Source organism: Eleutherodactylus coqui, chromosome 1 (genome assembly GCF_035609145.1).
Source record: "Eleutherodactylus coqui strain aEleCoq1 chromosome 1, aEleCoq1.hap1, whole genome shotgun sequence".
Classification (NCBI taxonomy): domain Eukaryota; kingdom Metazoa; phylum Chordata; class Amphibia; order Anura; family Eleutherodactylidae; genus Eleutherodactylus; species Eleutherodactylus coqui.
In genome coordinates this window covers 525712973-525734200 of record NC_089837.1, presented here as the reverse complement: position 1 = coordinate 525734200, position 21228 = coordinate 525712973, and the positions used below count along the sequence as shown (strand labels likewise).

General features: G+C 48.7%; 1 protein-coding gene across 1 annotated transcript; it reads right to left on the bottom strand.

The window, feature by feature from the left end:
* Window positions 1-977: 977 nt before the first annotated feature.
* MRPL48 (mitochondrial ribosomal protein L48) lies at window positions 978-19522 on the bottom strand. The gene is made up of 7 exons (XM_066588343.1): window positions 19504-19522; window positions 19363-19415; window positions 16249-16289; window positions 6582-6667; window positions 3097-3272; window positions 1295-1487; window positions 978-1210 (listed from the first exon to the last, which is right to left on the bottom strand). Exons 2-7 carry the CDS (start codon window positions 19413-19415, stop codon window positions 1127-1129), a joined length of 633 nt encoding a protein of 210 aa, XP_066444440.1. The 5' UTR covers window positions 19504-19522; the 3' UTR covers window positions 978-1126.
* Between the last annotated feature and the right edge of the window lie 1706 nt (window positions 19523-21228).

Here is a 21228-nt window from a genome sequence, read left to right as displayed (position 1 = left end):
TGTCTTACAACATCGGAGCTGTACAGCCTTAAATCATAATGCCTTCAGAGGTCAGACAGTGGATTGGAAAAGGTTAATAGTGGCATCTTCCGGGAGATTTATTTTGGGCAACGATCTTGTAGTCGCTCTTTTATTTGGGTCAAGGACTGGCCTAAAAAAATTGTAATGCTGCCACTCCAATACTGCCCCTTGTGGCACACCACTAGAAATGGTGACCCCCTCCACTGCCCCTTGTGGTACCTCACTAGAAATGGTGACCCCCTCCACTACTGCCCATTGTGGCACGGCCCTAGAAACGGTGAACCCCTCCACTACTGCCCCTTGTGGCACGCCACTAGAAATGGTGACCCCTCCAATACTGCCCCTTGTAACCCCACTAGTAACGGTGACCCAATACTGCCCCTTGTGGTACCCCACTAGTAACGGTGACCCTTCCAATACTGCCCCTTGTGGTACTCCACTAGTAACGGTGACCCAACAAGAGTATGTACCATTTATACCCCCCCCCCCCCTCTGCTTCCTATCCCTGTCCAGTTACTTACCCACTTACCCACATTCTCACGAGACCAAACATCTCATCTTATATACCAACCTTTTATGTGGTACAGGATGGGACGCTTTGGAGAAGTCCAGATATACAAGATCCAGTGACTCCTCGGTCCAGTCTAGAACTTACCTCCTCGTAGAAGCTGATCAGGTTGGTTTGACAGGAATGACCTCATGCTAATATGGAGTTATACAGCCATATTCTTGAGGTCCTCCAGGATAGCAGCTCTTAGAAACCCCTCAAACATTTCACCCACAATATAACGGCTATGCTGCCGCCCCGATGTAAACGCGCCGGAGGATCGCAATTTCACAGAAGCAACGGAAAGCATTTTTAAATAAAAAACGCAGGTTGGCAATTGTGATACCGCGCTCACCCGTGTGGATCCGGCCTCAGGGTTCGGTCATTAAACATTTTGCTGGGACAGAAATCATAAAAAGACAGTTTTTATTTATACACTTTTTGTTGTTTCCATTATTCTAGTGCGCCCAGCTAGGGAAGGGGGGGGGGGGTGTCACATGACTTCAGATGGCCGCTGTTACAGTGACACGTAGAGAACATATAGTCCATTATCACAGCTTAATGCGGAGCGGCGTTTATCGCTTTCAGGTTATCCAGATCCGGCCGAGCCTTAAACCTGTCCAGATAGTCGGCCTCCGTGTGCTGCGGAGAGAAGAGACAGCGAATTACACGTTAGGAAGTTATATCGCGCCTATGTGCCGTAGTGCTGCGCAGTCATGTGCTTACCTCCTTAATTAGTAGGGTGACCCCTTCAGGCTGGTTCATGGTGAACACTTCTATGATAATCTGAGCCAAAGTGGCGCTCAGACCGCTGACCTGGACGACCCTCTCATGGACGGTCAGCACCGAGTCCACAAACATCTTGTTGCCCACGTCCGCCATCAGATCCACTTGTATGGTCTTGGTTGGTTTAGCGTAGCTGTAAAGACAGAGGCACAATGTTTACAGGAACATACTCGCTCTCATGCTGCTGCACAGGAGCGAGTATCTCACAGCGGGGCGGCTGCAGGAGATTTCTCTCCTCGCTCCCCCGCCCTTCTCCATTGCCTTAACATAGCGGCCGTTCAATACTGAACGGCTGCTGTTTACACTGAACAATCATCGTCCAGCGCCATATGCTGCATAAACAATGGTCGATGAGCAGATCATTCAGTGTAAATAGCAGCCGTTCAGTATTGAATGGCTGCTATATTATGTCAATGGAGAGGGGCGGGGGGAGAGCAAGGAGAGAAATCTCCTGCAGCCACCCGCCCGCCTTCTGGTCGCTCTGTAAGCGAGCCAGGACTACTAGCTCCCGTGCAATAGCATGGGAGCGAGGGCACACAGGGACGAGTGTCAGGCTTTGTTTGTCCAACATTCGTCCAGTCAAAATGGACCCTAATACAGGATGCAACTCAGGATCACTACAAGATAAGCAATGTATGTACACAGTGACTCCACCAGCAGAATAGTGAGTGCAGCTCTGGGGTATAATACAGGATGTAACTCAGGATCAGTACAGGATAAGTAATGTATGTACACAGTGACCCCACCAGCAGACTAGTGAGTGCAGCTCTGGAGTAAAATACAGGATGTAACTCAGGGTCAGTAATGTATGTACACAGTGACTCCACCAGCAGAATAGTGAGCGCAGCTCTGGAGTATAATACAGGATGTAACTCAGGGTCAGTAATGTATGTACACAGTGATTCCACCAGCAGAATAGTGAGTGCAGCTCTGGGGTATAATACAGGATGTAACTCAGGATCAGTACAGGATAAGTAATGTATGTACACAGTGACTCCACCAGCAGAATAGTGAGTGCAGCTCTGGAGTATAATACAGGATGTAACTCAGGATCAGTACAGGATAAGTAATGTATGTACACAGTGATTCCACCAGCAGAATAGTGAGTGCAGCTCTGGAGTATAATACAGGATGTAACTCAGGGTCAGTAATGTATGTACACAGTGATTCCACCAGCAGAATAGTGAGTGCAGCTCTGGGGTATAATACAGGATGTAACTCAGGATCAGTACAGGATAAGTAATGTATGTACACAGTGATTCCACCAGCAGAATAGTGAGTGCAGCTCTGCAGTATAATACAGGATGTAACTCAGGAGCAGTACAGGATAAGTAATGTATGTACACAGTGACTCCACCAGCAGAATAGTGAGTGCAGCTCTGGAGTATAATACAGGATGTAACTCAGGATCAGTACAGGATAGGTAATGTATGTACACAGTGACTCCACCAGCAGAATAGTGAGTGCAGCTCTGCAGTATAATACAGGATGTAACTCAGGAGCAGTACAGGATAAGTAATGTATGTACACAGTGACTCCACCAGCAGAATAGTGAGTGCAGCTCTGGAGTATAATACAGGATGTAACTCAGGAGCAGTACAGGATAAGTAATGTATGTACACAGTGACTCCACCAGCAGAATAGTGAGTGCCGCTCTGGAGTATAATACAGGATGTAACTCAGGGTCAGTAATGTATGTATACAGTGACTCCACCGTTTGTACAGAACATGACAGATCTCACCTTTCCTCCACTGTAACGGACATCTGGTTGAAGAAATTATGCATGTACGCAGTGAAGTGCTCCACGTAAAGCATGTTGTGCCCTGACACTTGGAAGTTAAGCATCCCGTATTCATACTCTGTGCCTTCTTTGATTTCCTTTTTCTGCAACTTTGCTTTTTTCATCATTTTGTCGTCCTAAATAGTAAAAAAAACCCAAACATTTAATAAAGAGGGCACTCACCCTCCGGTTCACTGGGCTGATGTATCCGAGCTCCTAAGAGCAGAAGTCAGCTCATCCTACAAAAAAACAAGCCCTCAGACAGCCCAACTGAGGAGACAATAACGTTACAAGTCTTAGAATGCGGCGACGGAAGGCAAACGTTTGTTTAAGAAAAGAATTTACTTTTTAATAAAATTAAAAATTAAAAATTGTATATCTTTGGTCTGAACATAATTGTACGGAGCCACAGAATATTTATGTCATTTTTACTGCACTGATTGCTATAAAAACTCCCCCAAAATGGTGTAATTGCATTTTTTCTTTTTTATTCTCCCAACTTAAAGGGGTTGTCCCGCGCCGAAACGGTTTTTTTTCATTTATTCAATAGGCCCCCCGTTTGGCGCGAGACAAACCCAAGGGATGGGTTAAAAAAAAACAAAACAGTTTAGTACTTACCCGAATCCCCGCTCTGCGGCGACTTCTTCCTTACCTTAGCAAGATGGCCGCCGGGATCTTCACCCACGATGCACCGCGGGTCTTCTCCCATGGTGCACCGTGGGCTCTGTGTGGTCCATTGCCGATTCCAGCCTCCTGATTGGCTGGAATCGGCACACGTGATGGGGCGGAGCTACGAGGAGCAGCTCTCCAGCACGAGCGGCCCCATTCACCAGGGAGAAGACCGGACTGCGCAAGTGCGTCTAATCGGGCGATTAGATGCTGAAATTAGACGGCACCATGGAGACGAGGACGCCAGCAACGGAGCAGGTAAGTGAATAACTTCTGTATGGCTCATAATTAATGCATGATGTATATTACAAAGTGCATTAATATGGCCATACAGAAGTGTATAGACCCACTTGCTTTCGTGGGACAACCCCTTTAAGATTTTTTAGAGGTTTTGCAGCGCATTACATACAAACAACAAGCCCCCATAAGGCTGTCAGTGGAAACATAAAGTTATGGCTCTTGGGAGGTAAAGGGGGGGTGAATAAAAATAAAAATCTCTGGTCCTGAAGGGCCGATGTTCCAGGCTGCTGCAGTGTGAACAGAGCGGTCAGTATATTAGCAGCCGGTCCCAAGAACAGGCCATCGGTAGTTTACAGCTCCTATCTGTAAAAACAAACAACACAGTCCCGCCCCTAAAAGAAGTAATGTTGCTGCAAATCTCGGCATGCAGTTCCATCTCAGGTCAGTTTCACACAGGCGATATCACAGCCTACGGCGGAGGATCTCGGAGTTCTTCCATTGCTCACAGCCCCATTGAAAACAATGGGCGATATTGCAGAACGTTAGGACATGCTGCGATTTGTTTCCCGCATAGTATCGCAACGCACAAATCTCGCACGATTTTCCCAGCCGTGTGAAGGCCCCCCTCAGGCAGATCTGTAATGATGGGAGTTGTGGTGATTAGATGGATGGTCTTGTCAGCGGAGGCCCTAACAGTGGTTCCCCCCTTGGCCTATAAGAGGCTCTCGGAGGCCCCTTGTGTGTAGTGACCTCTTCTTCCACTTATAAAGCTTGTTGGCCACTAGACGCCTCTACGAAGCAGAGAAAAGATTTCACCCTGTTACCAGAGGGGGGGGGCATTATTGGGATGTGAGAAGCTGGATGGTCGTATCGATGAATTGTCCCCCCACCGGCCATTCTGACCAGACTGTTAGGAGGTGTTGGGACCAGTGGATGGGGACACACACGGTGACCCGGCTCAGGACGCCCCCTATAGACCACCGGTAGAGGAGCGTCTGATCACCCAACAAGCACCAGCAGCTCCAAATGTTTCGTTGTCCACCATCCAGAGACTGGGGGCGCCATTGTTACACCCGTGTCTGTCGGAATGATTTCCAAGCTTTTGGCTGAAGGACATTTGGTCTCACAGCCCCCATTACTGGTACGGCCTCTGACCCCCACCGTTGCCTCTATTTGCATTGATGTCATGAACAATGTACCTGGGGTCCCAGGAAGCCCCCTAACATTGTCACACTTCCGTGGCTGCCAGTCACCAGATTTATCATCAGTATAACATGTATAGGACCAACTGGAACGCCAACAGCCTACAAGTATACATGATCTAGAGGCTCAGTTACAGCAAATGCTGAGCAATATACAGCAGGATACAATACAGAACCTGTCTGCCTCCATACCCATCCGTATCACATCTTGTATCCAAGCTAGAGGTGGTACAACAGGGTACTAGAGCCTCCATGCCCACCTGTATCACATCTTATATCCAAGCTAAAGGTGGTACAACAGGGTACCAGAGACGCCATGCCCACCCGTATTACATTTTGTATCCAAGCTAGAGGTGGTACAACAGGGTACTAGAGCCTGCATGCCCGCCTGTATCACATCTTATATCCAAGCTAGAGGTGGTACAACAGGGTACCAGAGACGCCATGCCCACCCGTATTACATTTTGTATCCAAGCTAGAGGTGGTACAACAGGGTACTACAGCCTCCATACCCACCCGTATCACATCTTGTATCCAAGCTAGAGGTGCTACAATAGGGTACTAGAGCCTGCATGCCCGCCTGTATCACATCTTATATCCAAGCTAGAGGTGGTACAACAGGGTACTAGAGCCTCTATGCCTCCCGTATCACATCTTGTATCCAAACTAGAGGTGGTACAACAGGGTACTAGAGCCTCCATGCCCGCCTGTAAAACATCTTGTATCCAAGCTAGAGGCGGTACAACAGGGTACTAGAGCCTCCATGCCTGCCCGTATCACATCTTGTATCCAAGCTAGAGGTGGTACAACAGGGTACTAGAGCCTCCATGCCCGCCCGTATCACATCTTGTATCCAAGCTAGAGGCGGTACAACAGGGTACTAGAGCCTCCATGCCTGCCCGTATCACATCTTGTATCCAAGCTAGAGGTGGTACAACAGGGTGCTAGAGACTCCCGACAAGGGGTCAGTTCTCCAGAATAAATGGTCCTTTTGTGCTAATCACTTGAATAGGCCATCAGTAGTTTATATATGGACAACCCTTCTGACAGGTAGACAACCCCTTTAAGGACACTGCAGGTGGAGTTATCAGTGGGAGGTTCCCTAACTGGGACCGCCTTTCCCCATTAGCCACAACAGGAAATTGCTGCAAAGACTACAAAGAGCCACAAGAGTCCCTGCTTTACATAATTGGTCTCTTCGCTCCACTTGGCGCCATGTAAACATCTTTTCTGAGACATCACTGCGAGACACCTGATCCTCATACGGACGGAGAGGCCGTCGGGTGCCACAATCCCATCTGCAGGTTACTACATCCGTCTATCACACATCCTCACCATTTCTGGCGGTAACAGGAACCTGTAGCGGCCGATGCCGTGAGTCGGCTGCGACTTGTAGGACCGCCTGTCCTCTATCCGGAAACCTGCAAGAGAAGAGTGATCAGCGGGACAGGAAAATGACCCCCAGCTCCGTTCTTAATTAATGTACTTACTGTCTGGCAGAGGGCTCAGCGATGGATACGGAGCTTTGTAACCGCGGCACCGCTGACTCCATCGCAGCCTCTCTTTTGTTTACTCTCCGCATTCCCCAATTTCCCTTTGCGAAGACCAATTAGACTCAGCTACTGCAGCCCTCCCTTAAATGGCACCCTGTGCGGAATTTTTTTCCTGGGGCATATATAAATACAGCCCCAGAATCAAGCTCCTAACACAAATACTACACCAGAACTATCCTCATATAATATAATATATACACATATCGGTACATCAATACAACACCAGAACCAAGCTCATAATATAATAACAGTAGCAGAACTAAGCAGTTGTAGGGCAGCGATGGACTGACAGCGGAGCCTCAGAGGGGAGGAGGAGGATCCATGTAGCTCCAGACGCATGGAGGACGATCGTCTACTTGGGCAGACCTAAAGGGAGCAGTCACCCCCAGCCTACATTTGCCTGCGCCCCCCCCCTTCCCCTACAAGCTGGTAGCTGGCACCCTGCCCAGTTCATATATAGCTACGGCAGGCCATAGATTTGGCTCCTGGCAGTGTGATAGACATGATGATTGCTATTATAAAATGTCTATCGATTAATATAACCCAAATGTATTTTGCTGTTGTAATGACTTTTAGCTCAGGAGTTTAAAGGACACACACAATCTAATCATGGTATTTGCTAGACAATGGATGTCTGATCTAATGTTAGCTAAGTACATAGGGATTGCACAAGAGACCTCTAAGAGTTAAGGGCTATAGTGTTATGTGTATATCCTGTGTTCAATACTGAGTGTTTACCTAGGCCCCCTTCCACTCCCATCCTGAAGCTAGTTAAACAATGATTCATCACTACACGGAGCTGACTTCAGCTAGGACAAAAGTCCATACTACCTCAGCACTTGGAAGAGGGTGGGCAGAGAGGTGGGGGATTCTATATGATCCGACAAATGAGAATCTTATATGTTACTGATGTAATCTGTTGCACGCCCATTGAAGGGCGGTTGTCATGTGTTATAATAAAAGGCTTGAGCCTCTACACATTGTAGAGACTCTCCTGGTTTTAGACCAGCATTTGTGTCTGATTCTGGTCGACGATGTGTGCACACGATATAATTCGGAAGCGGCAAAATACCCCAAAGCCTGCTGGAGAAATCATAATCCAGATCAGTGGAGTCCCTGGGTGAGCGAGTGGATCTGTGAGGTCACAGCCTGGAACGTACAGAGATCGGCAGATGGCACGCAGAACTCAGGGGCCCGAAAATCTACAGAACACGGTAAGATTGCTTTATGTAAATCTACCGATGTGAGCTGGGTTCTGACTGCTTTTCTGCCTGTTCCTGATCCAGACTGGACCTTCACTGAAAGACAGGTAATAACTCTAGTTCTGTCCACTCGGAAAAATCACCATGTTACCTGTCTAGGGGTATTTTATATGCTGTTGTGTCTGAGACGGTTAAACACTGTGTATACAAGACCAAGAGATAAATTCTGTGAGGGTTAATGTGTCAGGAGGGCGGACTCGGCTGTTTAAGTCTGAGGGAACACGCCAGTGACACGTGCTCCTAGGTAAAACTAGTGTGAGGTTAGGAAGATTTATGATACGTATACTTACCTTTATGATTGAGCGTGTTATGTTCTCATATGTGGAAAGGTACAGCCGTGCTTTGTGACGGCTGGCTCCAGAAACTCTTGGTCATTGAAAATAATCGTCAGTCTCTGTGTATAGCTAAATGTCCTGTCTAGATCGTGTACAAGGAGTGCTCTTGGGGATTACTAGTATACGGTGGGCTGTTATAAAGGTAGATGAGATATATACCTTGAGCCGTTGTGGGTATTCTCCAGTAATCCCGTCTGTTTGGTACTATAGAAAGAATGTGCAGTGTTTATTGTTGGGGGGAGGGCTGCTGATAAGAGTGAACTGAAAGCTTTTTCCAATTAACCCTTTCTGTTTACTTTGTCGTTCCCTGTGTTTTGTAGAATTAATGTGCATTGTAATCTGAGTGGGAAAGAGAGGTTATATTGGAAGGATTTGGAGAAAGCAGATTTTACAAGAGGAACACTATTGTGTCCAGAAACTTCGAATAGGCTAAAATAAGCAGGTAGCATAGAGTTGAGGAAAGTGAGCAAGGACAAAGGTCATAGAGCTTGTGATTTGGTTGCTGATGGGAAAGGACCAGGAAAAGTTGCAGAAAGAAATGTCAGGTCATGGACAGATAAGATAGACTGTAGAAAGTTTTCAGAAGATGAGCAGGAAGCCTAGCAGAAAGAAAGGTGTTTTTAGATTGCTAGGAGGAGGTATAATGTAGTTAAGAGATTCAAGAGGGGAAAGCATGTAGGGGGGTATGTGTATTGCTAATGAACAATGTAATGCCTTTGTGTTGACTACAGCCCCTCCCTGTAATGGCGGCCGTGCTTGCAATGTTTACAATCCAACATAGTGTGACTCTGCAGTAAATGTAGTGAGGCCTGCCCCCACCCTGAAGTTACTTCCCCCCATGTGCTCACTTTCAGGGTGTGTGATGTTACTTCCGGTCCCTCCCCATCCGGGACAGGACCTGGCCCCGCCCCTTCCTCCTCCAGCGGCCATTTTGCCTCACCTGGAAGTGCTGCTGCCCCTGGCCCCGCCCGTTCCTCCGGCAGCCATTTTGCCTCACCTGGGAGATCTGTAGCCCCGCCCCTTTCTGCCTCTGGCGGCCATTTTGCTGCACTTGGGAGGCCTATATTCCCCAATGCCACTGTATCCAGTGCTAACATCATGATTGTCCGAAGTAAGGTTTTGTTTGACCAGACTTTGTTACGCTCCAAGATGTGGCCACTTTGGATGTGTGATAAGTTCAGGGAAACAAACCTTTGTGGAGATGCAGCTTAGGACATAGTAGATGACTAAGCTGGTTTATAGTGCATGGAAGATTGGAGTTGATGCATGGGGGGCAGAGACCAGGAATACATGACAGGGGACGCTCTCTCATGTTCCCAGGGGCTCTGTTTTCCACTGCCCGCTTCTCCAATGGATGCTCAGACAGATGATGTTATGGAAGGCTCCTACAGATGAAATAATTTCCCTATAGTCACCCAGCAAACTTTTTCATGCAATTTGGTGAAGTAATTTTACTTTTTATGTGAAGAAAGAGGGACTGAATTGCCCAGAGTAGGATGTTAATTCATCCGTATTCTTTAGTTTTTCTTTAAGTCTTTGGTATATTCTAGTGTCAGTCTACACTGAAGCTATAATTATATTCCGACAGGAGAGTAAAAGCTAAACGCTGGCCATACCCTGAAATACTATTACACTGGGTGACGTAAAATTTGAATTGTGTGGCGCCCCCTTGTGTTAAAAAAGGCTAACTGCAACCTGAAAAAAAAAAAAAATCTAAAGGATATTTTCGCTCAGACTTCGCTGCATATAATGTCACCTTGACCTACAAGGTGCTTGTTTTTGTGCCTCTTGGTTTACTAGTTTGAACGCAATTACTCTTTTTCCATTGAGTATTCCTCTTCAAAAGGGGGGAGGCAGAGGTGATCTGGGCCATAGATGATCTAGGTGTTGTAGATCAGCTATTGGGTTTGAAAAAAAATAAATAAATGGAATAAGATAACAAGATTCTGAGCCATGTGAAATAGAACATCAACACGATTATTTAGTACTAATTCGGTAAGAAACTGCAGGTATGCAAACAGTTATCAGAACCTCTGTTGATAATGCATATGTTGAGCTTTTTGCAGATGGTACCAGGGTGAGGATTGATGACTCCACATCGGATATGCAGTGGTTACACAACAAGATGTCCTAGAAGCAGAAGCTCTGCCTCCGCATGTCACAGTACAAGAAGCGGAATTGAAGGCCCTCACTGAGGCGAGTAGAGTGGCGAGAGGTAAGACCGGCAACCCTTTACACTGACTCCTGGTATGCATTTGGCACAGCTCATGATTACGGCCCAATATGGAAGGCCAGACAGTTTTTTTACCTTAGCAGGACAACCAATTGAGAATGGTGCAGCGGTACAGAGTCGCATGGAGGCCCTACTTCTACCTGACAAAGTTGAGAGTTTGCACCGATTCCTACACTGGAGAGGCGAGAGACGACACCCTTGCTGACAGCGCAGCAAAGGCAGCGGCCCTCAAGCCGTGGAAGAAAGAAGAAAGATACTGACAGCATGAGTCAGTGGTAAAAAACTTTGGACATTGACAAAAATTTGGACTTTGATATGCTAAAAGACTTTTACAGTTACAAGCCAGCAAGGAAGAAAAGAATAAATGGACTAATATGGGAGCAGCAGAAACAGGACAGCGTGTGGTGAACAGTCAACAGCACTTGCCCACCACAGTTCCTGTATCCCATGATGGCCCAGCTGATGGACGGAAAGACCCACCTAGTAAAGCAGTAATGACGACGACGCTTGAAAGAGGTTGGGCGACTTCTAGGTTCTCTGTAGCTGCTGCATCATTTGTCCAGTTTAGCATGATCTATGCCATAGGTGAGTCAGGGCAGAAGTAAATTTGCCACATCACACTTGCCGGGACCACTCTACCCATTTCAGGGATTGCAAATTGACTACGTTCAGCTCCCACTTGTTGGGAAGTATGAATACGTGCTTGTTGTTGTTGATGTCTTTGCAGATTGGAGGCCGACCCTGTTACCAAGGTAAACAAGTAGGTAACCGCAAAGAAGCTCATGAACGAGGTAAACTGTGAATATGGGGTACCAGAAGTGATTCAGAGTCAGACAGAGGTATAAACTTCGCAGGTGAATGTAACAGGTCATGTCTGCTCTGGGTGTATCCCGGGCCTTTTACATACTGTACCACCTTTAGAGTAGTGGCAAGGTGGAGAGACGTAGTGGCACGCTAAAAGTAAGATACTTAAAAATGACGCCACTTTGGAAAGACTGTCATCCAATAGCCCTATTCAGTGTAAGATATGAACCCAGGGGGGATTATACATTATCTCCCTACGAGATTGTTTGGGCTAGCCCCAAGGCTAGGTCGTTACTATCCTCAGTAGTTACAATTACAATCTGATGTGTTGACTAAGTATGTGATTTCCGTTGTTAAAGAACTAACCAAAGCCTATGCACAGGTGTTCTCTTCCAGACTCAGAGGCAGACACTGGGACACATATCTTGCAGCCTGGGGATTGGGTGTGCGTCAAGAAGTTCCTCAGGAAGCACCCTCCTGAGCCCCGATTTGATGGCCCCTACCAGGTGCTTCTGACTACTGCCACAGCTGTGAAACTAGCCGAAAGACTTACATGGATCCATGCTTCATACTGTAAGAAAGCTTCAGATCCGGGAGACCAATCTTAGTTGTGCCAAAGACATTACTCTGGTTAGGGCTAGTGAGAGAGGAGGGTGGCAACTGGAATCCTTAGTCGGAAGAATATGAGGGTATGGTTACCTTCTAGTATAACTCGTCCAATGCTCAAGTAGCCGCATATTCCTTCGACTATTGTACTGTGGTCCCGTGTCTAGGCGCAAGATCCCACCGCAGGCCAGATTTAACTCAGTCCAGCTGGTTATATGACTTATATACCCGGGGAATACAATATGTTCGCGCCACTGATAACGTCTGGGGAGAAGACTGCCGTTATTGGGGATTAGTGGGATGGAACGCAGGAACAGACTAGTCCTATAAACCGCGAAGTGCCTTAAATAAGAAAGATAAGAGCGGGAAATCCCTAATTAGTCGTATAACCCTCCTTGAGAATAATAAGGACAGCAGGTATTGGAAGGCTGAACTTAGTATGTTGCTTGGTTTTAATGCGGTTTTTACATTAACCATGGGAGATCCAAGCCCGGGGGACGGGGAGACTTATAGTCTGGGGACATACCGGTACGGGAGGACAGATCCCTTAGGGAAGTTTAAAATAAGGGGTATGGTAGATGCAGCCGAATGGAAGCCTTCACTTAGTCCCGTGCCCATAATTAACCCCCTCCGCCGTAAGATAAAGACCTTGACGAACATGATGATCATAGCCGACCCTACCTTTGAGGACACCTTGACAGTAGCGACTGGCTACTCTGACCAGAATCTCTGGTTGGAGTTGATGAGGTACAATGCTAACAGGAGCAACAAGTCTAACTGTTGCGTGTGCGGTAGTGCCCGACTACACTCGGGGATGGTCCCCCTAAATCTCCCTGTAGATGCTGAAGAGTGGTTTATTAGTCTCTTCACGAACATTTCCGCTAATTACACTGTCCGTGAGAAATGGAAGAAGGAATACTCTATAACTACTTAAGTGTTTTGCACCGGAGAGAGTATTACTGACTACCCTGGAAACTACACCTGCCAAACAATTAGGCAGGGTGGAGGGAGATTTTTGGGGAACTCAGCAATATTTCTCTTGTTTAAAAAAGATGAAGAGCCAGTTCCGATAATGCCAACCACATACGCTACCAAAGAAAAGGAGAAATGTACTAGTACTGTGCCTGCCCCGATCTCCTAAGATGGATTGTCAGTGGAATTCCCATTTGCCAAGGGATAGTCTAGAAGACCTTAGGTTCCGGCGAGGGCACACCCTGTGGGGTGTTAACTTGTACAGATAGAGGGTATGGATGCCCGGAAATGAGCCCATGGAATCCATGGCCTCCCTCTGAGGTGAGGTAGGGATCCCCCCCCTCCTAGGAGTAGGGACTTACGGGCAGTGGGAAAACCCTGACGCAAGGGTGAGGCGACTTGGACGTGTTCACCATTAGGACTATCTCCAGGAGGGACATTGGTGTGGGTGAAGATTAGGGAGTCCCACGCCGTGCGTACCTGTGCACGCTACTAGCATTGTAACATTATGCTAGAGCGAGAAGAGAGACCCCTGGTGGTAGTTTTGATCTACACGTGTACATTGACGTCATAGGATAGCCAAGGGGGGTACCTGACAAGTTTTAAAAATTAGAGACCAAGTTAAAACTAGATTCGAGTCCATTTTCCTGGTCATTATGGTAAATAAACGTTGATTGGATTAATTATGTTTTTTATAGTTAGCAGTGGTTTATAAATTATACTAGAGACGCCTTATAGGGACGAGTCGACCAATAGGACCTACTTCGACTATGACTTTTTTAAAAATAGAATGACCTTAGATATGACTTTAGCTAAAAAGGGGAGTATCTGTAAGATGATAGGGGAGACTTGTCGTACCTACATCCTAGACGACACGTGACCCGCGGGTAAAGACGCAGTTGCCATTAAGAAGCTGACCGCACTAACTAAAAAGAGCTAACTTTTGGGATCAGCACTCGCCATGGATGAGCGGGTGGTAAAGGATCCTGGCACAGACGGGCGTCGCTGTTGTATGTGAACTGATGGTTACCTTTTCTGTTCTAGTCTGCTGTGTTATTCCCTGTGTCAGAGAGACCTGTGAAACTGATGCTGGAAAAGCCGCTCCCACCATGAGTTTGCTGGATGCATCCCCAGAAGGAGTGGACAAATCCTACACCCCCTTGAAGACCCTAAAACGAACCTTCAACGAGCTCCAGTTATAGGCTCATGCGCAGAAAACTGTGAAAATTAGATAGAGAATTAGAGGATAGACATTTTAAGGGGGGATTGTGATAGACATGATGATTGCTATTATAAAATGTCTATCGATTAATATAACCCAAATGTATTTTGCTGTTGTAATGACTTTTAGCTCAGGAGTTTAAAGGACACACACACAATCTAATCATGGTATTTGCTAGACAATGGATGTCTGATCTAATGTTAGCTAAGTACATAGGGATTGCACAAGAGACCTCTAAGAGTTAAGGGCTATAGTGTTATGTGTATATCCTGTGTTCAATACTGAGTGTTTACCTAGGCCCCCTTCCACTCCCATCCTGAAGCTAGTTAAACAATGATTCATCACTACACGGAGCTGACTTCAGCTAGGACAAAAGTCCATACTACCTGAGCACTTGGAAGAGGGTGGGCAGAGAGGTGGGGGATTCTATATGATCCGACAAATGAGAATCTTATATGTTACTGATGTAATCTGTTGCACGCCCATTGAAGGGCGGTTGTCATGTGTTATAATAAAAGGCTTGAGCCTCTACACATTGTAGAGACTCTCCTGGTTTTAGACCAGCATTTGTGTCTGATTCTGGTCGACGATGTGTGCACACGATATAATTCGGAAGCGGCAAAATACCCCAAAGCCTGCTGGAGAAATCATAATCCAGATCAGCACTGTGAACCTGATGTCCTCCATAGACGGTGAGTGGTAGAAACATCTTCCGGCTGCCGGGAGACAAACCCAACGCAACCAACGGCGCGGTAATCCGACCATGCGAAAGGCTGCAACAAAGCCAGCGAGGCGCCGTGTGCATCTAACAGCAGCCGGCCTCCTCCAATACATCCTGGATTGCTAGAATTAACACCAAATTCAATGAATTAAAGCAACCCTCCGGTCCGACCTGAGGGAGGGGTTATAGTAGTCGCTGCTGTCCTGTCGCCATTCCACTTATTACGGGGCGCCTCTTCATCAGCACTGCGGTCACTACTCGATGCGAACTGTGCAGCCGTAGTCAGACAACTCAATGCCGCGTTCAGATTGGCCAGTACTGTGCATGTGATCAGAGCTGGCCAATCAGAGCAGCATGTGATGTCTTACGCTGGGTTTACGTGTAAAGATAAAGTAAAAGACAGCGAGTAACAAGCAAGCACAGAGCGACTCGGGGGCGTTTGTACGATTGCCTTTTACCAATGACCTATTTTCGTGCAAGTATCGCATGACAACGGGACACGAAATGTGCCGCAACTCGCAGTACACACGGACTTAGCGTGCACCAGGTAGTCTAAGGCCGGCTCACACGAACGGGTCAGATTCCGCGTGCAGATTTCCGCAGGAAGACCTGCAACCATTTGCAGAAAGTAATCGCGAATGGTCGTGGAAGATCGCGGATGCAAGTGCTTTTCCACGCGGATGTCCGCACATGCACAGACAATCGTCCGCGCGGAAGATCTCTCTCTCTCATATCCAGCCGGCTTTTCTATCCATTTTGCTATGAAGTTACGAGCGTTTCCGACGCTCATACGCAACTAACATTCCGTATGGGCGCCAGAACACTCGCATCCATTGACTCCAATGGAGACCGTCTGCGCAGAATCGATGCTAAAATGGAGCATGCTGGGATTTTTCTTCCGCTCACGCAATCCGCAATTCCTACCGACACGTTTGAGCAAATCTGTGAAAGTTCATGCCTTGCAATGCTCGCGTATTGTCCGCGGAATCCGCAATTCAAATCCCGTGTGAGCCCGACCTATGACCATGTTCACAGGGTGCGGATTTGCCGCAGATTTTCTGTCTGGACCCGCAGCATTTACAGCAGCAGCGAAGTGCAGGAGACTGTGAAAATCTTGTCCACAAGCTGCGGAAAAAATTTGCACAAAACCCGGGAGCGGAAATTGAGGTGCAGCCATGTTGGCAGAGAAAGTGGGGACCCAAAAGTATGCGGACCGAGGAAAAAAGACGACAGCGGGTAACATAACCCCTCCGGTCCCTTTCTTAGGGCAAATTTACGGATAACCTCTACTCACCGTTCTCGCCGCTCAGGAGCCCGTTGTGTCCTGTAATTCTGCTGCGGAGAGAGTCATAGAAAACAAGGGGTTAACTGGTAGTTCAATGGACGCCATGTCATTCTACTATTTCCTGGCGGTTGTGACTGCTGCAGCCAATCACTGGCCGCGGTGGTCTCATGCCGCACACGTAGGACATGAACAATGAGCAGCACACGACCGCTGTCAGTCCTGTCCACTTGTCGTGTCCGATATTACGGCTCAGCTTCATTGAAGCCTATATAACTGAGCTGCAATACCGCATACAGCCTGAGGGCAGAGGTGGGGCTGTTTTTTTGTGCTTTTTTTTTTTTTTCTTTAAAGGAGCCATGTTTTTCCAATGCTGCTCAACCCCTACAGGCTGGGGCTACATGGCGACTCTGGCCATGATACACGTCATGTGGCCAACGATCACAGCGTCACGCTGACTTCCTCGCGTATAATGTAAGTACATGGGGTTGTGTTGGGAGCCACAAGTTGCGGCTACAACCCAAAACCACAAGACATCCAAAATTCATTGCAGCGATCCGCCGACGGCGTCAAGTTTAGATTTCTTGCGTTTCTGGGTTGTAGTTGCAGCGACATACATTAGGAGGCGATGTCACCCATCAACACTGCCATCTTTGGCGAGGCGACATGCGTTGTGGCCAACGTTGCCGTGTAGCTCTAGTCTGAAGATGGCAGAAGCGATGCAGACCATGAAATCCGTGCACAGCTCTGTACTGCTCTACATGCAGTCCGAGTCGTCACCTGACCTTAGTCTACGGCTTTATTTACACGGGCGTTCAAACGCTGGCCGAAAATCGCGCCCATCGGATGCATTGGATTCCAGCGCATTTGTTCAGCTGAGCGATTTTCTGGCGTGTAAAAATCGGCCAGCTGGAAAAGATAGGGCTATCTTTTGCCAGAATACAGCGGCCGGTCCATAGACTCCTACGGGAGCCTATGTGAGCTGCCGGAAAGGGGAGGGAGTTTAGAAGCTGCTCTGCTAAATTCCCTCTCCGCCCCTTGCTGGCAAAGAGAGGGCACGGGACGGGGCAAGAGATTAGCGCACTAGCTCTGCTAAGCTCCCGCCTCCTCCCTTTGCCCGCAGCCGTTAAGAGGCGGAAAGGGGGAGGGAAGGGGAAGGGAGTTTAGCAGAGCGTGTATATATATGCTACACCTGGCCATCTCAATGGGCATTAAAATGGGAGATGCAGCTGAAATTCGCAGCGCCCGTGCGAAGGAGCCCTTAAGGCTGGCATTGTATCAGCACAGCGTATTTGCGAGGTTAATAATGCTTTTTGTGTGGGCATCAGCGTATTTTACTGTACTTTTTATACGCAGGGGCGGAGCATTAGTGTGTGGCAACAAAATCCCACCGACTGAACGGGCTAATTAGCCTAAGGAGTTCCAGAATCGTTCAATTACGCAGCGTTTCACGCAGTTGCCCCCCCCCCCCCCCATTGACTTCTATGTGGATCTTTGATGCAGAAAAACGTAGAAAAATACAATGTGCTTTTTGTGTGCGACCAAAATGCGTGTGCAAAAATCGCACATGTGAGCGAAGCCCTGGAAATCAATTCATTCTATTCTCCGCATATTGCTGCGCAAATACACCCGTGTGACGGCGGCCCAAGGCCCACATGTCAGACTCAAGGCCCACAGGCCGAATCTGGCCCTAAACGAGGTCCAGATGCAGAAGAACTGACTCTCTACTGGAGGACGCAGTCAACCCTTGGCAGAGGGGGCAGCACCAGCGGGGGGGTGGATGCCATCTTGGATGCTATCAGACAAAACAATTATTGTTCAAACAAGTGAAAGTAAATGTTGATTTCTAGTTTCTGTTTCCACAAGTTCACGGCCTCGAACCGGTCTGTCCTGCGCTCAACGCCTCAGTCACCTAATGACACCTGCCAGGGTGCTGCAGAAAACTGGCGTCACGAACAAGAACCACTACAACCACCATTACTTTATTGGTAGTGTAACCAGGTGGGAGTCAGAGTACAAAGGCCCCTTTGATATTACCCAAATTGATTCCCCATTCCCAGCTACAGGGCACAGCTCTGACCCCCCCCCCCCCCCCTGGGCACCACAGCCCTCCTCCAGTAGGACACTCGGTGCCAAAGGGGTAGAAGGGAGGAACCCCATCATAGTGCAGAGAGCCCCATAGCCATGTTATGGGGTAGTTACATTTAGGGCTCCCTCACAACGGCAGATGTAGTTTCAGTCTGTGAAATACGAAGCATTTTCACCGACCGGAATCGTGCGTATTTATGCAATCCTGTTGGCTTTAATTGTGCGGAAAATGCAGCAAAACAGACAAACTACTTATGATGACAGAATCCTCCAATGCAAATCAATGGCGGCTGTCTGTATGACGCACATAATATGGCGCACAAATACGCCCGTGTAAATGAGCCCTTATAAACGACCCTTTCAAGGCAGGCATAATGCTGATGTAAACATGAGTTTGCCGCCCCTGGTCTAAGCGCACTTTCAGCATGTTTTCACTGCATGCGTTTTTGGCGCGCACGTCGCATCCGTAAAATGATACAAGGCCAAATTCTTATTTTTTTCCACGCTGTTTCTTAGCGACACGCACAAAACACGCAGTGCATTCACATGTAACACGTATTCACTGCGCATTTTGCGCACACCATAGTCTTGAATGGGCTTAGGACATCCTGCCATTTTTTTACGCGCAAGTAAAATGCACATTTATAAACCCCGATGCAAGCGGGCGCGTTTCATGCTGTTTGTATCGCGCTCGTAATACGGACTGAAAACACGCCTGTGTGAATGAGCCCTAACTGTGGTGCTCTATGCCCGTGGCACTACAAGTCCCAGCAAACCAAGACGCAGTTTCCTTGGGATAATTACATCGTGCGCACTAGACTATGACCTCACGAGATCCGCCGCCGCCGACTCGTGGCCATTGGTCCCTCAGACAACGGAAACTGCAAAATGTGGCATGAAACGCGAGGAACTGCGGTGGAAAACAGCAACGAGCTGCGACGGGTGAACCGGGGAAAAGGGGAGGAGGTGTCACCTGCTGCGGGGCATGCTGCAACTTGTAGTCCCACAACAGAGGAGACATGATGGAGGGGCTCTTACCTGCAGAGAGCTGCAGCACCTCGGAGCAGCGGCGCCCCTCTGACCGGCAGCATCTGGAGGGGGAGACAAAGAGAGATCAGACCTTGCAGCCCCCCAACATCAGCAGACACCCCAATCCTCCCCTGCTATACTCACAGTCACCTTCTCACCACATGGGGGGCAGTACTGGCAGAACACAGGATGTGTGCAGCACTGAAAACCTTCCCCGCAGAAGGCAAAAAAAGGTTCCACTGTAAGGAAGGCGTCAAGAAGTCCTCCTGCGGGGGTCAGTTAACTCTTCGCTGCCATGTCCGAGCAGCGGCTGGTCCCCACCGAAGCTTCAGTCACTGCTGCACAACTACAACTCCCAGCATGCCCTGACTGCGGCACAGTAGGAGTTGGAGTTGTGCGGGTCTGCGTCACAGCAACGTATTTACGCTCCATACGCAAATAGGACCCACTGATTCTAATGGGACGGTGCACGAGCATGTATTTTGTGTGCGCAATTGTCTCGCCCCCCAATAAAAAACCTTTGCGCTGGGAGAGAACGTGTCTGGAACTCATTAAAGTAATCGCTCCTTTCAGCGGGCGTCGGGGGGGGGGGGGGGGTTAAAAATGTTTATTTATTTGAATTTCCAAATGTAATCAAATCCAGCAGTGACTTACGGGGGCGGCGGCTTCTGTGCGCGCAAAAAGTACAGTAAACAACACTGACGCACGCAAAAACGCAACAAGCTTCCGCAAATACGCCTAATAATGGTCATCCTACTCATAAAGCCTGCCATTAACCCCTCGAAAGCCACGCTGTGATCCAAACAGCGGGACCCCCACGATCGCATGGTTAGGGTGTCCTGTGTCCGTCGTCTGGATGGAGCGGTGGCGAGCGTCCGCCACACATCCCCCCACTACGGAGCGTCCACCGCTCATTCTCCCACCCGTGACGGAGCATCCACCGCACATCCCCCCCCCCCCTACGACAGAGCGTCCACCGCTCATTCTCTCACCCGTGATGGAGCGTCCGCCGCACCTCCCCCCCCCCCCCACGACAGAGCATCCACCGCTCATTCTCCCACCCGTGACGGAGCGTCCACCGCACATCCCCCCCCTACGACGGAGCGTCCACCGCTTATTCTCCCACCCGTGACGGAGCGTCCGCGGCGCATCCCCCCACGACGGAGCGTCCGTCGCACATTCCCCCGTCACGGAGCGTTCGCCTCACATTTCCTCCGCAACAGAGCGACCGCCGCACATTTCCCCCACAACGGAGCGTCCGCCGCACATTCCCCCGTGACAGAGCGTCCGCTGCACACTCCCCGTTCCCCGTGACGGAGCGTCCGCTGCACGTTTCCCCCCGCGACGGAGCGTCCGCTGCACATTTTCCCTGCGACAGAGCGTCCGCCGTACATTTCCCCCCGCGACTGAGCGTCCGCCGCACATTTCCTCCGCAACAGAGCGTCCGCCGCACATTTCCCTCACGACAGAGCGTCCGCCGCACATTCCCCCCCGTGACGGAGCGTCCGCCGCACATTTGCTCCGCCACGGAGCGTCCACTGCACATTTCCCCCACGACAGAGCGTCCGCCGCACATTTTCTCCGCAACAGCATGGCTCCCTCTGATCCCCCGCCACCAACCCCTAACAGTGCGTCATCAGGCATTTTGGGTCATTATGAACAGATTTTAGCACCAACCACTTTAGAACAATGAGTACATTTATTCATTAAACAGCAGACAGTTGTAACAATATACGACATAAAAATCCCCGCACCGTGGAACTACAAGTCCCAGCATGCAGTGCGCACCCGTGTAATTGCACAACCGAACCTTCCACAACAACACATATATCACGTGACCTGACCCCGCCCTTATTCCAGTCCCTCCCACTGCTG